The 17,177-nt window shown below is 47.1% G+C and overlaps 1 protein-coding gene and 1 long non-coding RNA gene across 6 annotated transcripts in view; one reads left to right on the top strand and one right to left on the bottom strand.

Annotated features, from left to right (window-relative positions):
* LOC110345966 (uncharacterized) overlaps window positions 1–17,177 on the top strand; it is a 67,280-nt gene that overhangs the window by 32,990 nt on the left and 17,113 nt on the right. The window contains exon 3 of one of the 2 annotated variants that reach the window (XR_002389678.2): window positions 11,204–12,943. The exons of the other annotated variant lie outside the window; for it this stretch is intronic. This is a non-coding gene — a long non-coding RNA (uncharacterized LOC110345966). Of the gene's footprint in view, window positions 1–11,203; window positions 12,944–17,177 lie in introns of those variants that run through there. 2 annotated transcript variants of the gene reach the window in all.
* Window positions 251–17,177, bottom strand: part of Phka2 (phosphorylase kinase regulatory subunit alpha 2) — a 67,251-nt gene continuing 50,324 nt past the window's right edge. For 2 of the 4 annotated variants that reach the window (XM_004866151.4, XM_087193668.1), the window contains exons 20-33: window positions 16,103–16,191; window positions 14,930–15,063; window positions 14,134–14,290; window positions 13,271–13,350; window positions 13,005–13,083; window positions 12,762–12,891; window positions 12,057–12,158; window positions 9,102–9,220; window positions 8,312–8,341; window positions 6,755–6,808; window positions 4,670–4,840; window positions 2,590–2,643; window positions 1,728–1,928; window positions 251–1,067 (exon numbers count right to left, since the gene is read on the bottom strand). In XM_004866151.4, the coding sequence (XP_004866208.2) occupies window positions 897–1,067; window positions 1,728–1,928; window positions 2,590–2,643; window positions 4,670–4,840; window positions 6,755–6,808; window positions 8,312–8,341; window positions 9,102–9,220; window positions 12,057–12,158; window positions 12,762–12,891; window positions 13,005–13,083; window positions 13,271–13,350; window positions 14,134–14,290; window positions 14,930–15,063; window positions 16,103–16,191 (1,571 nt within the window). In that variant the 3' untranslated portion in view covers window positions 251–896. Of the gene's footprint in view, window positions 1,068–1,727; window positions 1,929–2,589; window positions 2,644–4,669; window positions 4,841–6,754; window positions 6,809–8,311; window positions 8,342–9,101; window positions 9,221–11,233; window positions 11,335–12,056; window positions 12,159–12,761; window positions 12,892–13,004; window positions 13,084–13,270; window positions 13,351–14,133; window positions 14,291–14,929; window positions 15,064–16,102; window positions 16,192–17,177 lie in introns of those variants that run through there. The other 2 variants (XM_087193670.1, XM_087193671.1) reach the window with 2 other exon arrangements.

Below are 17,177 nucleotides of genomic sequence, written 5' to 3'. Positions count from 1 at the left end.
TCACTCATTTTCATGGCATCTACTGACTCATACTGATCATGTGACAGTTCCCCTAGAGCCAGGGAGGAGGGACCTAGGCCTTTCCAGGAGACCCCCTATTTGCTCCAGCCCCAAAACAAGTTTGCTTGGCTGTCAGAAAAGTCACCCCCCCTTTTTTTTCTTAGATTCTGGAAGATGTGGGATTTTTCATAAGGCGAGACAAGCCCCTAACTCATGGGCAGCCAGGATGAAATCCTTGAAGACCATGAGCCAACATTAACTAGTTTTATATATCTTGGCAACAGAAAATTATGTTACATGAAAGCAGCCACACCAATAGAACAAGAGGCTAAAAAAGCAAGCAAGGCACAAGACAACCAAAATTCCACAGAAAGTCAGGATGGTTCTATTTGGCAAGCATGGTGGTCCCCAGGTAGGCTGCATCCTGTTAAGATGTTCCCTTGGCAAGGTTTGCTTATCTAGTTGTTGCTGCTGGAAGGATCTTTAAAATGTGTCACTAGCTCATGGAACCTATTTCTGTAACTCTGTGAGAGCCAATTTAAGCTGCAGTCTCAGTTCACTCTGCGCTCAGAAGAGACCAGTTTCCATTTCCTTCTCAGAGTCCATGAGACCAGATACTGTGATGACATGTTCCAGCGAAATGAACCTAGGAAGTGATCCCAGGGCCTTCCTTGGTGGGGAGCACAAGAGTCATCAGCTCTATCTATCAGCGGCTTAAACATATATTGGTTGCAGGTCGAGTGCTGCCATGGCTCTGCTAATGTTTCTGAAGGGATGTATCAAAATGATTTTATGACAGCACAGGGGATCTTAGAAGATGGAAGAAAGTTCCCGGTGAAGCTGGGAGCACATAACAGATTCAGAAGGTGGTTTCAGTCATGATTACTGGTGAGGCCCTATTGCATCTGGCAGCCCGAACTAGGCAGCAGTTCTTGTAAATGAGAAGCTACTGCTTTTGTTAGATAGGTCATTGTCCCATAAGCCCCACTTGGAGCACTGTCGTAAAAGAGGTGGCAAATTCCTGTGGCTTGGTCATGCTCCAGGATGTCTGCAGCTCCAGTTGACACCTGCAACAGGAAAAGACAAAGAGAAAGAATGAGCAGAGTCTGTCCCCTTCCCCGCCCTTCATGATTCTGCATGTCATGAGTGAGGTCAGTGTGAGCGAGTAGTGGCTGCCAGGGGCCTGAGACTAGGCCCCACAGTGGGAAGCCATGCTGCATAGGGCAACATTCTGCCCTAGGCACTGTACTGTGGTTCTCACAGACTCTAGTTTGCAGCTCAGTGCTAACTCTACAGAGGATAGCTTCTTCGCCTGACTTGGTGTTGTGTATAAGGTACACGGTTCACCCAGGGCCATGTGGTATGTGGAGTTTTTTATTTTATTTTTTAAATGTTTTTTCTGGTACCAGGGATCGAACTCAGGACCTTGTGCTTGCAAAGCAGGTGTGGTGCCACTGAGCTAAATCTCCGGCCGTGGGGGTGGTATGTGGAGTAAACCTTCAACTGACCTAAACATCTCCATACTCAAAGGTCCTTAGATTTCGCAAGTGGCCATTTCCTAAGCAAATGGTTGACATTTTTTTCACCATCTGTGATGACATTTTCTTTGTTTGAGTGTACGTCCTCCTATTGGACACAGAATCTCCAGCCTCAACAGAGATAAATGCCAGCCAAGCCGGCTTCCCTGCCTCAGCTGTGGGGGAAGTAGGCAGCCTGGGCACCCCAACCTGGTCCTGCAGGAACAGCTGATTGGCCATCTGCACAATCTGGTCCACATGGATGATGCCCCCAATGCTGTCCATCTCCGTGTCTGAGAGCAGCGTCAGCACCATGATGGCTTCCACCAGCAGCTGCCGGTACTCAGGCTGGGGCACACGGTTCAGCACTGACTCCACATGGACAGCAAACTTGATCTCGTGTGGGGTCATCTGCCAAAGGGAGCAGCAGGCAGCCAGCAGTAAGAGACCAGACAGACATAGCCCTGTAATCAGTGCTTCCCCCATCACTCTCAGGGCTCAACTCTGATGTTGCCTCCCTTCAGGCCACTGGCCTGATGCTGCATGGGAACCCTCTAGAATAGGAGCCCGAGTGCTCAGCCTTGTCCTGGGCCTTCCTTTTTGTGCATACTGGACCGTAACTTCCAGGAAGGGGGAAATCACTTATTCCTCTTCTCATTGCTCCCAGTGGCATAAAGCATGGTGCCTTGGGCAAAGTAAAATAACTAAAAATGCATTTTTAAATGTGCATGGGCTAGGGCAAGGGAGGAATAAGCCAGGGAAGATCACTGCTTGTGGCTGGAGAAGAGAGGCCCAAGGAGTCTGCATATGGGTCTGATGAGTGTGGGGGGCAGCTTGGGAGGAGTTTTCAGGGGTCTTAGGCTAATCTGAACAGCTTGATAGCCCAGAAATGCTGTTTCCGAGGGGAAGGAGAGAGAAAAGGTGACACAAAAGAAACTGCACAATTTGAGGTTGAAGTGGGTAAAACAATCAGAAGTCCAGCTGGCCTATGTGTATACAGAACAGGCATGAGTGGCCAGGGTCTGTGAGACAAACCCACAGAGGGCTTGGCAGTGGGGTTTTCTCACCATACCTCTCGGGTTGTTGAAGATGGGAGGACAAAACCGTCGATGGAGAGGCCATGGCACTGGAGGAAGAATATAGACATTTCAGATTCCAGACCATGCTAACAAGTGCGTATGTGCCCGCACATACACTCACACTTGTGCACACACAACTCTCCCTGCCCTGGAAATCTGCACATGGGCTGGAACACGCCAGACTGTCACTTATTTTTAGAGCCCTGTTCTCACTGGCCACAGGCTGCATTTTCGATGGAACAATTCTAGGGAAACCAGTAGGCATCCTTCAGATCGCACAGGAACAATGCCCTTGGGAGCTGCTGTGTCCTCCTCCCTGGAGGATCCACATTTCACTTGGCAACTAGGCCTTGCCGCCTGCCAGGCCCCCTTTAGTGCTATAATGAAGGGAGATTTTCATGGCTCCTGCTGGTGAAGTGATGCTTCTGTGCCTTTGCAGGCATCTATTTTCGAGATTTCTATAATAAGCACCAATCACAAAAGACTCGAGCACATGCACAGACACGCACACGCATACCCGTGTATATAAATATCAAGCGGGCTCAATACAAAATGCTTTTTTCATAATAAAAGTGTCTTGGCATTGTGCCAATGGAAGTCTGGGTGGAGGAAGCAGGTGATGCCCCAGGAAGAGCGGGAGATTTTCTAGGAACAGTCGGTCCTGCTCTAATTGACCACCTCCAAAGTCCCAGCCCTGGCGAGTAGCAGCTGGCTGCCTTTACCCCAGGCTCAGTGCTCCTGAGAAGAGGTGGGGAGTGCTGGACCAGGGGCTGCTGCAGGATCTGCTCCGAAGGGTACTGGAGTTCAGCTGTGCATGAGCAGGGACCATTCTGACCGCCTCCCACCTGCTTTACAGCTGATCACAAAGCCCAGAGGCCAAAGCTCCTTGACTGGCCAGGGGTGCCTGCTGCACAAAGAGAAGGCCAAATTGTGCCTTGCAGAGGGGGCTGGAGAGTGCTCTCATTTGGGATTACTGCATTTTTCTCTGCTCTCCTACTGTGAAATGAGCTAAAAAGAAATCATTTGGAGGGGGGGAAGGAAACTGTCTTGGTTTGCAAAGAAGCATTTTGCTGAGGCACACTGTCCCTCTGTGGGAGAGGCAGGACAAGCTCTGGTGAAACCGAGAAGCTGCACAAATGCCCTGGGCTGATGTGGGAGGCCGTGGATGGTGGGCTGCAGAGAACAAAGGGGCCGTTTTCCTACACTGCTCCTTCCTTCACAGCAGGCTCTCAGGCACTCAGATGCAGGGTGTGGCTGTTTCTCAAGGTGACCCCCACAGGAGCAGTGGGCTTCTGGCTAAGGGGGAGGGGGCAGTGGGGTCTCTGTCCTCCAGGCAAGGATGCACAGGCAGCTCAGGGCGGAAGGGAGGGTCTAACTTCAGGGCACGTGGGGCCTGGGGCCAGACTGCAAGCTCTCCTTTTTGTGTGCCCTCAGGACCTAAGCCAGTGCTCAGCAGACAGCAGGGGCTCTATCCCGTGGTAAACTACTCCAACTCCCTGTCTGACTGAATATGGAGCAAGTGGGGTGCTAGCCCCATCCAGACCTCTCCTGAACCATTATTCCAGGGCAGAGGCCTGCAAAGGCTGCTTCCAGTTGACTAAGTTACAGCATTTTCATCCAAGGGTTTTCCTGCCACCTCCAGTTCTTGTCTGACCTACTGACTTTTCTACATTCCTAAAATGTCAAAATGGGCAGCCATTTTGTCTTTCTTCCTGTGGTTCTAGACAGTTGGCTCTCAACCAGAGTCTCTTAGCCTTGTAGATAACACTTGGCAATGTCTGGAGTCACTTTTGGCACTGTGCCTGGGCAGGAGATGCTACTGGCAACTAGCAGAGGTCAGGGACACTGCTAAACATCCCACAGTGTGTGGGACAGCCACCACAGCACAGAAGCCTTGGCCCAACTGGCAGCAGTGCCACAGTGGAGAAGTACTGCCGAAGTGGAGAAGCCCCATGCTAGGCTGTGAGCTACTGAAGGTCGGGATATTTGTGTGCTTGTTCCATAGTCATTGGCTGTTTGATACTTGGTAGTGCCACTGCATTGTGTACCAAGTGTGGCCTACTGCCAGATTACCTTCTGGAGGATCTTCCACACCTTCTGGTAGAAGCCCACGGGGACCCGGTTGATGGCTCCGTCCAGCCTTCTCCTGCGCAACCACTGGCCTTGTCGCTCCCCCCAGCTCATGTGGTATCCTCCTGAGTCTGACGAGGACGTGCCTGTAGGTGACGATGGGGTGCTGGACCTCTGCAAGACAGTACATGGCCTTCAGCATGTAGCTTTCAGAAGGTCCAAGGCACACCCAGTGGGCATCGGAGGGGAAAGCTCACCAGCATGAAGGCCAGCTCAGGGAACTTGTCAAAATCACTGGATGCCACTCACCCGTGGAGGAACATGGTTCCTTGATTCCACCTTGTCCTCTGCTTAACGGTGCTCTCTGGCTTGGTTACTTAGCCCCTCCCAGCTCCCAAGACACAGTACAGCACCCAGAGGACCCCAAATTCCTGGGGCAGAGGCCAGCAGGGACAGGTATGGACTCTGCGGTCAGGCCACTGTGAGGCCAACCCCAGTTCTACACCAGCTGTGGGGGCCCTATGCAGCATCAACTGTACATCACATGTGCATGGAGGGGGCACAGTAGTCTCTCTCAGGGAGCTATCTGTGGGCATGCTCTGAGTGAAGACACAGGAGCACCCGAGAGTGTGCCTGGCCCGTGTTGAGGGCTGCTCCCACAGAGGACGCTGGCTGGGAACGTGAAGCCTGTTCACAGTGAGGGAAGTGGGGCCTCAGGGGAGCTTTGAGAGACCGGTCCTTGGAGCAGGTGAGCCTCTCGGGCCCACACCCCAGTGGGGACAGATGCCAAAGTACCCACTTCAGTGCCACAGAAAGGGACAGGCACCTCCCCATAGTGTGAATGCCACACTTAATACAGGGAGGAAGGACCCAAGGCAAAACAAAAAAAATCAAGGCTCAGAATCCTCACTCAGTGGCGGGGACCTTGGAGATCTTGGTATTGCCACTCATTCTTGTCAACCCTGCTTTGTGTGTTTCTTCTCTTGCCCTGGGCCTCATCCTAAGGTGGGGCCATGGAAGCTCTGAGCAGGGACAGGCTCTGCTGACTCGGGAGGAAGGTGTCACTTCCTGCCTTCTCTCCTGAGGCTGGACTCCTGGCCTCTTGAGGGTGACCTAGAGATGGCTTGGAGAAGCTCCCAGAGGGGCCTAGGACCAGAACTAGAAATGGGGCTCTCCTGCTGTGCATCCCACATCCCCTTGCTGGAGCAGAGCTCACAGCCTGCTGTCCTCCCCTGATGGATTCTAGGCCCTTGGCCTGCAGTCTGTCTGGGGCAGGGATAACCTGCATCCTTACACATGCCTCTAATTCTGGACTATTTGGCACCTTTGCTATTCAATGCGCAACATCGAATTTGAAGGTTTAGAAATGAAGTTCAAATATTAAGTATCCTAGCAGTTCAATAGGTGAGATTCTTCTCCATGCACTCATTTTGATTTCAACAGATCTTATGTTGAAAAGGCAGGCTGGATTATTGTTGGGCTAAATACTGTCATTTAAATAAGGCGACAATTAGCTACAAACAAAAGTAATTAAAGCCAGCACTCATCAATGACTCAGCAGATTTTCCCCTTTGGGCTTTGGGAGGCAGACTCAGACTTGCCTCAGTGATTAGAACATTTCCCAAGCCTTTACTTGTGTTGGGGTCTCACCAAGCTGGAGCACGGTGGGTGTGAAGTGCTGGTCAAAATGCCCCACAGGTTCCAGAAACTCCTGGGAATTGGTGAGGAAAACACTCCTCATCTACTGCACCAAGGAGCATAAGCAGAGAACAGAGCTCCAGACAGAAAAGAAAGCCTTTGTAGAATCTCCTCAGAATTACAGTTGGAGGAGCCTGTTAGCATCAGCTGCAAATCTTTAAACCTCATTCGAATCTTAGAAGTCAGAGATGAGGGCTGGGAGAGTAGCGCTGCAGGGCTTGCCTAGCTAGCATGAGCAATGCCCTGGGTTCCATTCCCAGAACCACACACACAAAAGTCAAACCAGAATTCAGTGATGAGGTGGGAGGATGAGCCAGGCCACAAGAGGATTCAGACGGTACAAACATGGAGGGGGAGGCAGGGAGGGAGGTGATGCTGACGCAGGTTTACCGCAGACTTGGAGGAATGCACACTGCTGGATGCGGCCTGGCCCACAGAAAAGAGCTACAAAACAAAAAGAATCAACTCAGTCATGTGTAGTGACACCAGTGACATTTCTTCCTGCAAGAGATGCCAGCAGCAAGCAGGCACATAGAGCATGACAAGTGTCCCAGAAGGAAGGCGCGGAGAGGGTGGGCTAAAGTCTCCCTCAGCAGCACAGCCAGGTCACGGAGGAGCACTATAGCATCTTGTTAAAATAGTAAATGCTACAAGGTTCTCTTTGCATGTGCAGGGTGCCTAATCAAGCTAGGACACATTTTCCAAACTTGGCCATGAAATGCTAATGTTTTCTGTGAGTTGTGAAAATCTGAGATCAACAAAATACCCATAACCATGACTAAGCTCTGGCACCTAACAGGTATCCAAGCCCATAGATATTTGTTAAGTGCACAAATGTGATCAGGCTGCTGACTTTCAGCCACACAAATATTTCATTGTCTACAAATCCAGACTGTACCCTTAAATTGCATGGGTATATCTGTATGCGTGTTGTTCTTGCAAAAATGAGCAGAAATGTAAAATGTCATGGCACCTATTACATTTTGAACAGAGGATAATATATTTCCACATAAGTGCTCAAATACAAAACAAATTAGCTAGTTGAAGTCAAACCCAGCAATGAAGAAAGGTGTCTCTGTAACATGCAAGGACAACATTAAATGGAGGCAGAAGTAACCATCCATATTCACCCACACTCAGACAGCTGGGATGTGGGTAACCAGAGGGACGGTGCCACCGAGTGGCTGGTAAAAGAAGACATTTGGAAAATCGGTTCTTGGAGGAAGCATAAATTAGAATGAGGAATGGTGTATGTTTTACCCTTGGACAACATATGCAAACTACATTTACATGGCATTTCTTCTATGTTTTTCGGGTCAGAGACATCAGGTTATTAGAAATGTGATTCCAAAGCCAGGCACGGTAGCACACGCCTATAGTTCCAGCTACTCAAAAGTCTAAAGCAAAATTGCTTGAGCCAGGAGTCTGGGGCGAGCCTGGGCAACATAAAGACCCTGTCTCTTAAAAATAAATAAGTGAATCCAGTTTTCTAGGAGGAGGAAGAAGTATGTCACAGGATGGTATAAAAGGACAGTATCTTTAGTTTCTTCCTTCCAGGGTTAAATTCCCCCAGGCCAAGAATAGCCCTATTCTTACCGATCTAATCACTGCCCACATTTCTACCTATTTGGTTCTCTCTTTCTGAACAGAAACTCAGAGGCAGAGCCCTGATTGTCTCCTTTACCAAGCACCCTAACAAAGCCCAAGAGTTTGATAAATGGATTTTTTAAAAATAAAAGGTACAGGGCAAGGTTATTTCTCCTGCTGTAGAGTCCTACTGTCTTTCTGTTCCTAGAGGTTGCCTGCTTGAGCTACTGTGATGGGCAGAACCATTCCTCCATGCATTCGCACTCACACTCTGGATTTATAGCTTTACTTTCCACACTGAAGCCAGCAAGAACATGAAGCACATATAGTAAAGGACAAAACAAAGCAAAGATGTTTCACCTGTTCATCAGCACTAAATCGCCTAGTCATCTGAAAGTAAAAAAATTCAGGAAATAAAACCCAGCTGTAAGTCAAGAACACCCCACTACTTCTGTCACCCCCTGATAACCCAGAGCCCTGCTGGTTATACCTCAGGGGTGACTGTGCCTCACAGACACAGACTCAGCTAGTGGATCATGACCAGCATTTGAAATGGAGGAGGAAATCTGAGCACATTTTTCACTGCAGGTAACGGTCAGAAGGAAATTTGTTTCCCAACCACAAATCATGGTCAAGTCCTAGCATAGTGCCTGGCACATCAGGACTGAAAAGATGTTGAGCTGCAGTGTTGTGGGACCAGTTCAAAAGGATTTTTATTGTAAATTAAAAGTGAACAAAGGAAAGATACCTGTAGAAGGTAGGGAATACAGGTATCACGATCATTTCAGGCCATTTCCAGATCTTTTTCACTATTTCATTTGAAAGACACATTTGATGGAGAAACATCTGTTTATGCATAGTTCCACTTTTTAAATGGCACAGAAGCAAACACGGACAAGGTTGTATTGTAGAATGTACAAGTAACATGTTGATTTTAGGGACAGGCGGGTGTGGATCATGTGATTGGCTGTGGAGTACCTATCTGGGTATAGGGTTGGACTTAGACCACAGGGCAGAAGGGACCTCATATCAACAAAGAGCAGGCCAAAGCCTCCTGTACTGAGTTTTGATGGCTTTCTGAGGTGAGCCCAGGCAGGAGAATTACTTCTCTCCCCACCTTCTGATGCTGCCACCACCAAAGTATCCTTACCTGTTTCATCTCACTCCTCAGTCTGGTGATACCACTCCTGTCGGTTTTGGTGATTCCAGTATGTCCCACTTCGTGGATGGAGATGGCAGGGCTGGATGTGGAGGAATGGATAGGGCGCACTAGACAGGAGACATGCACAGGGTTTTTAGGGACTATACAGTACCCATCTGAGGGAGGAAATGTGATGTGTTTCTGTGGGTCTGTGCCTGGCTTCCCAACTTGATCAGAAACTGCATCAGAAGGGGCCTTGCTGCCCCTGGCCAGTGCTGGCTTCCTGCAACAAGCTCACCAGGAGTCTCAAAGGACGGTGTGAAAGTGTGAATATTGCTTAAGCAGTACGCACAAAACAGAGTGGTAGAAAACCCTTTACTGATTGAATGTGTTTTGTTCTTGTTTTTGTTTTTTTTTGGTACCAGGGATCGAACTTGGGTCCTTGTGCTTGCAAGGCAGGCGGCAGAACCACTAAGCTAAATCCCCGGCCTGAATGTGTTTTTAAAAATAATTTCTTTTCCAAAAGCATGCCTTCCTTGTTGAAAACTGAGACCATCTAACTAAGGAAGCCAGAACTAACATCTGTCAACATTTTAGTCATTAGCCTGCCAGTTTTTTGGCTCTGTATGTGGCTTTACCTTATAAACCACTTATCATATATATATTTATATAGAAACATATTGAGATATAGATTGTACATATATAGTACGTACATACGTATAGCTATGTGGCCTGTCTTTTTGCACTTAATATATTGTGAATGTCTTCCCATGGTGTTAAATATTCTATCAGATCATGTTTAGTGATGACATGACATTTGATTTCATGAATGGATGAGTGCTCAGTCACATACCCAGTCCTATTTGTATTCTTCTAGAGGGTTCATTATAACCAATGTGTAGGACCCACACCAACCTTGCTAGGCTTCTCCTCCAACATCCCAATCCTCAAAATGCCAACTACCCCTGGAGAAATGACAAAAGTGCTGGGTGCTCACTAAGGGGCTGGCACCTGGGGCACCTAAGGCCATGGGCCATGTGATGGGGCCCATGCCAAGCTCTAGCTGGGCACTAAGTGCAGGTGTGAATGTGTGGCACCAAGGGATGACAGAGCGCAGGAGCAGAATTTATTGCTTCATGGACAGGGCAGAGAGCCCACTCCAGGCCTTCAGGGTAAAGCAGGTAGCAGAGGGGGATAGAACCTGCTGGGAGTGCGGAGAGAGCCGGGGACATGGTGCTGCTGCAGCCTGGGGCGGGGCAAAAAGGCTCTCCCCACTGCACCAGGCCATCCCTCATTTGCTTCCAACCTGTCAGTCCAGCTTCAGGACTCAACACCTATCCCCTGCCCATACCCCATGAGCCCAGCCTCTAGGCTATGCTCACGAGGGATTATTCTAGAAAGGCATGTGTGAGAGTGTCATTGCCCACTTGGCACCCTCCCAGGCCTGGATCTGTCTTCAGGATAAAGCCCAAACAATTCTGATGCCACCCAAAGCCCTACTGATTGGGGGCTGGCCACTCCTCTCACCTCCCACTCCTGGGCCAGCAGCACACTGTTCCCTTCTGCTGGCCTAGCTTGAAGGTCACTCCCTATCCAACCCCACAGAAGCCAGGGGAGTAGAAGGGAGTGGAGGCACAGCAGTCTGCACGAGAGAGAGAGAGACAGGGAGAGAGAGAGGGAGAGAGGGAGAGAGAGAGAGAGAGAGGGAGAGAGGGAGAGAGAAAAAGGGTACCAGGGAAGTAGAAAATGGAAGCCAGTAGGGGTCTTGGAAGTTCCAGGAGTGCCTGTTTGGGGAGTGTTTGCTGGAAATGGTTATCTCAGATATCTCAGGATTTAGTCAGAATTCTAAACCTATTTGAGCTCCCTAGTTTATCAAAAGTGAACAACTGCAAAGGACAATTAAGAAATGATGTCACATGTTTTTAAAAGACAGCATGTCTTCTGTCTTTACTTGCAATTAGACCTATCTATGGCTTTCAAATGACATTACTCAGTTCCTAGTTTGGTATTTACAGCATTACACCTAATGACAATTATCTGTATCAAACCATGTACACTAATATGACGAGCAGAACACATTAAATATTTATCTTGTACATTTACATTTCAAGGCCTGTGCCTGAGAAAGAACTGGAAATTACCTTTGGACAATGGTCTTGAGCACTCTTCCCTCAGGAAAGGAGAAAAGCCACCAAGATGCATCTGATTGCCTGCTTCAGTCTTTGTCTGTGGCTGGCACACACTCAGGAAAAATACAAAGTACCCAGTGTCTTTCTTATTAAATAAAAGAAATGACAGCCCACAGCGCATTTCTTTGGCTTGATGAAATAAATTCACCAATGTGTCTGCAAATCATTTGGCTTTTTTATGAGGAGAAATGATAATTGCTTCAATTATGATTAGGGTGCATTTGAGAACAAGAATCATGCTAGGACTTGGGTGATTATATTCCCAGCACTCTAAGCAGGCTTCTAGCACAGATAAAAACTGAGTAATACAGAGAGAAAGCAAACAAATTGGCCTTGAAAGGTCATAGAGGGGTCTTGTCCCTGCCTAGGGAGGGTGACATGAGGCCTGTGAGAATGCTTTTATTCAAACCAAAGGCCAGGCCACTTGGATGATTTGAAAGGGCAGCCCTTTCATCATGACACTCAGGGTCACCTCCCCAACATTTGTACATAAGTGATAGTACCTTATGGTGCTTATGGTCATGAGAGACACAGGGCACAGAGGCATGATGACATGCCCATATGTCACTGTAACCTGTGGAATAAATGCTCTCCCAGCAAACTTGCAAAGGTGTCCTAAAGGCCTAAAAGCAGGAACCTCGAGTCTAGGCCTCTGTCTATCCTGTTAAAAGAGGAACCGTACAATCACACAGGATGTACCAAATCACCAGTACTGCTACTGGTCTGCATGGCAAGGGGGCCATTCCCTGTGGGAGTGACTGGAGCTCTGACTTACCACTTCTTTCCACGCCAAACTCTTTTCCACTCAGAATATGGTGCAGGAGATTCTTCATATCAAAAGGGCTGAGGTTCATCAAACTCTCAGAAGCTTCTTCACCTACAAATAAACATCTTTTAAGTGTCCCAGACACAGGGCTGGGGGGGGGGGGCGGTGAAGGCAGAGTCCAGTGGACCTGGGAGGAGGGAGTGACAAAGGATGTGTAGCATATCTCCCTGCTCAGGGTTACCTCAGAGTTCCTTCAGGGCTGAAAGCCAGTAGTCCTTGGGGGACTCTAAATTCTGTTGTTTAAATTGGTACAGTATTTGCTTAATTCCTAGACACAATTTTCCGCACAGTACTTATCCCTGATGTTGGGATATACCTTGCAATTTAGGTTTATATTTTAATTGGTGGGACTTCTCCAGTGAAGGTATTACTACTAAATGGGTGATGACATCTCACAGTAAGGACATGAGTAAGGAGCTCAGCTGTAACAGAAAAAGGTTTATAATAGTGCCTTGCCCTGACTTAGGAGCTTCATGACTGTTGCTTGGCCTGATGGAAGCTGCCTCTAAATGAGGGTAACTCATGAGGCCTGAGCCCGACTGAGGAATTGGAAGCTGGGTCAGGAATACCTGAGCAGGGATTCCCCCCACAGCAAGGCCTTGTGGCCAGAGGCCCTGCAGGGCAATAGGAGCTGCCAGAATTCTTGCTTCTCACCTGAGCAGTTCAAGCTCCGTGCCAGCTCTGTGGCCATCACCTGAATGATCAGTCCAATACGGAGTCTAAGCATCTCCACAAAGAGGCTGGGCTGGGCCCTGACATACATGGCCAGGTAAACCACAATCTCCTGATACAGATACACACAGGGACAGGGTTTTAGACACCTGCTGGGTGGCCAAGAGGCCCTGTTTCCCCTCTGAGGAAGGTGGTGGCCCAGCCCCTCCCATGCCAGGCCCTGACCTGTGTAAGAACAGCGATGCTGATGTCCTGCCTGCTGGCCTCATAGATGAGTTTTGTGAGCTCCTCTGGAGGAAGAGGCCTAGGAAGGAGCCAGGTCACAAACATGAGCAGAGCCTCCTCACTCCCTGTAGAAGATCCCTCGTTTTCTGTGCTAGAAGTGCCTATGTAACAGTGTTTTTAAATAGCCTCTCCCCCTGAACAGTGCAGAACACTGATATTTTCCCATCACTCTCCCATAATCTGAAGGTCCGGGGCCAAAGACTTACGCAGAGATGGTCTTCTCCCGGGGCTCAGGTGGCAGGCCCACCGTGAGCTGCTTCTGGTGGGACAACAGGTCTGTACAGGCCTATGTGTTGGGGACGAAGATTGGTGAGAGAAGGAGGGGAGGGAACAGGGAAAGCCAACAGGGAGTGGCTGCGGCCAGTAAGAACATAAATTTACCTTCACAAACTTTATGATCCTCATTTCCCTTTGAAAAATTAATACCTACATCCCAGGCAGCAACGCAGGCGAGGGTGGGTCCCCTGATCTTTGTGTCTCCCAAGCATGGCCCCAGGCCTGGTTCTGCAGGGCCCACCAATAAGCATATAACACCTACCTACTGTAGCAAACACCTGATGTTCAGCCAGGCAGGGATGAATCCTCACATGGTGATGGTATAAGTTAATGACCAACCACTTCATATTCCTAATTTACCAGTTTTCTCATTATTCACATATAACAATTACTACCTTACCAGAACCCTGAACTTTGTCAGAGAAAGTGGGTCTGGATTTTGCAAGGCCTCAGGGTTATAAATATTAATGATCATTGTACTATAGATGTGCAGAAATAAAGCTGTGTTTCAGAGGGTGGCAGGCCACAGGGCATTTTCATTTGCTATCTTGGTAGGCCTTTTTCTGTAGCTAAGAAAAATGATACTAATCAACTTGAATTTCCTTTCTTGCTTGCCTTCCCACAGTAGTAGGAGGTCAGGAGAAGGGGGGGGCAGTCCCAGTGCTGAATTAGGCTTCCATTTTCCCCTACAGATAAGAGGTACTTGCCTCTAGCTTCTTCTATAACTGAAGAGGAAGAGGGCATGGGGTTAGGGAGGACAAACAGACAACCCAGCAAGCACAGTTACTCTCACCTCGGCTAGGACCTCCACCTTCTTCCTGAGGAGGCCTGAGATATAGCGAATCAGACCCCACTCCTGATTCAGGCCAGCTTTCCCATAGAGCTCGCTGAGAAGATTGTGAACAGTGACACCATGCTGTCCAGAGAGATTAGTGTCCCAGTTGGGACCCCTGTAAAGAGGGAGAAAAATGCAGAGATGTGGCCCAAAATGTTAAGGCACTTGTGTACTCCCAATGCCCCTAAGCCTCACTGAGAAGGTCCCATCATGGTCTCCTTCACCTGGGCTTCTCACCTTGAGGGCCAGCATCAATAGGCAGAGAAGGGGAAAGAAGCCTGATTCATGGCTATCCTGGGTAATTTGGGTGAATATAATCATGACCCGGGGCTGCTGGAAGGCCAAGAGACTTAGAAGAATGGATTAAGGAGAACCGAGAAAGCAGCCTAGTAAAGGCTGTAAACTTACTGAATGTCTGTCCCTTTCTATATTCTGATGTTAAAATTATAACCTCCAAGGTAATATTAGGAGGTAGAGCCTTTGGGAGGTGATTAGATCATGGGGGCTGAGCCCTCATAATTTAGATTAATGTCCTTATAAAAGAGACCCTAGGAAGCCAGCACATCCCTTTTGCCATGTGGGGACACAGTGAAAAAGTGCCATCCATGCGAAAGCTGGCCTTCACTAGACAGAGGATCTGGTGGCACCTTGATCTTGGATTTCCAGCCCCCAGAACTGTGGGAAATGCATTTCTGTTGTTTATAAATACTGGTTTATGGTACGTTGTTACTGTAGCCCAAACAAAGACACTTACTTTATTACATAAAGAATGTACAGAATATCTGCTTGGTCTTGTAGGTTTGAACAATCTTTCAGCTGCTCAACCAGCTTCTCACAGTCTACATCACCATGGTTATCTCTGGGCCACTGGAATTCACCTTCAGGAGCCTGGCCATATAAAAGCCCAAAAAACAGGGAGAAGGGCTGAATGTTGAAATTTTTAGATAATCAAAAAGAGAAACACTGGGCCAGGGATTTAGCTCAGTGGTTCTGCTGCCTGCCTCACAAGCGCAAGGTCCACAGTTCAATCCCTGGTACCAAAAAAAAAAAAAAAAAAAAAAAGAGAGAGAAACACCAACCTATTCTTTGAATTCTGGCACTCTACTAAGCTCAAGTTTTTAAGCCAATAATTTGTACCTTTTTTATTTATAGGCTTTCACTAGTTTTGATTAGTGAATAACTGTTTTGGTCAACATTTGCATGAGATTGAACTGAACAGGTTAAAATCTGTGTAAGTTTTATTTATGCAAAGTTCAAAAACAGGCAGAAGTGGCCTCTGCTGTTAGCAAACACGATAGTCATTATCTTTGGACTACAGGGGAAGGAAGTGACTGGGAGGAAGCATCCAGGTGGCCACTTATGCATGCATATTGGCTCAGTAACAGTTCATTGTAGTCTATACTTTTGTACCTTTGAAAGAAAAACACAAAATGTATGTTTTAAACAAGCTAAAATTGAAGTTATCTTAAAATACTCTCCAGCTGGCACTGGATATTTTCATTCATGTGGGATAAAATCAGGGGAGACTACAGAATAAAATAACAAATGTTGGGAACCAACGGGGAACACTCTGAGATTTTATGCTCCCGGAACAGAGTCTTGCACCTTGTTCTCTGAGGCACTGTCTTGGTTGGCTGACTCAGATAGGACAGGACAGGGAGGACAGCTAGTTTATTTCCTCTGATGCTACCTGGGTTCTGATGAGTAGGCAGGCAGTAGCTTTCTCATACGGGCAAAATGTAAAGGTTTGCACCAAACTCAGTATACATAATGATACAAATCAGGTTCCAGACAACTAAGTGACTGACTGGATTCGCATCAAACTCAGAGCTTCTAAACTGAGTCTCACCATTTAAGCGAGTTCTTAGGACTAATCCAGCATTATGGACCATTATACTTTTTTTAAAAGCTATTCCAAATACTTTACCTTTTTAAGGAGTGGCTGAGGAGAATCAACAAGGTTCAGAGATTTACGATGGACACTTAGAACTTTAGTTGGCAAAGTCATAGGAACAACTGGAATACAAGATAAAGAGCTCTTTTGAGGAAGAACTAAGTACTTCTTATGAGAGAACTGGTGGCTATTATTTAACACAAATCAACTGAAGGAAAGATTACTTATTTAGTTTAACTAATTTCAATGGGGATTCATTATGTAGCGACATCAGATGCTAAATCTGAGAATGAGAAATGGGGAGAACATGGATTTTGATTCGAGAGTGGAATTTCAATTTTCCCTCCTAATTCAGGGGAAATTATGCAGCAGGTCAAAGATTTTAAAGAGACTTAGAAGAGATTGAGCACCCCTCCCCCATCAGGAAAGAGAGACCTTGTGAGAGTAGCCTATGTAATTTTTCCAAGGTTGGAAGGATTCCATAATGAAGATCTCTGGGCTTCCTGTCCAGTATGTGTTTCACTCTTCTACTGTCAGGGGGTAGGCCTTATTTTTAAACAACCTTTGGATGTTATCATATATTAATTATATTATACTTATATTAATTATATTAGTTATATTAATTCATTAAGCCATCTCTGTCTTCCAGGTTATAGCACATTGTCTTGGGAGACTAGGATGTTTTTAAGGTAATGCTAATATATATTTAAAAGTTTTAACTTCTGGGTTAAATTACTGAACACACATTGTAATTGTATTTCAACCTAAATCCCCACTAATACCACAAACAGTAATTTCTTTTTTTTTAAAAAAAGACAAATCCTCAAGAATAGGGAAAAAAAGAAAAGATTATAGTAACAAGATTGCAGAAGTTAAAAAGTCAATGGATGAAAGATAACTGATTTAGCATACGCAGGGCAATGGAATTCCAAGTCTGAAGTGGAAAAATCCAAGAACCAGTCATATTTACATCAGAGAATCCTCAGAAGTCCAAGAACTTGCTGCATTGTGTATCCCTGGAACTGGGAGTCCAGAAGGGGTGACCAAAACAAGGAAGAATGGGAAGAAGCTGTGAGCTCCCTAGATGTTCCGATGTACACGGCATGGT

The sequence above is a fragment of the Heterocephalus glaber genome, unplaced genomic scaffold, assembly GCF_053883595.1.
Source record: "Heterocephalus glaber isolate CG9 unplaced genomic scaffold, H.glaber_assembly_v1.0 deba00001594, whole genome shotgun sequence".
In the NCBI taxonomy this organism is placed as follows: domain Eukaryota; kingdom Metazoa; phylum Chordata; class Mammalia; order Rodentia; family Bathyergidae; genus Heterocephalus; species Heterocephalus glaber.
This window is presented reverse-complemented; position numbering and strand designations above follow the sequence as displayed.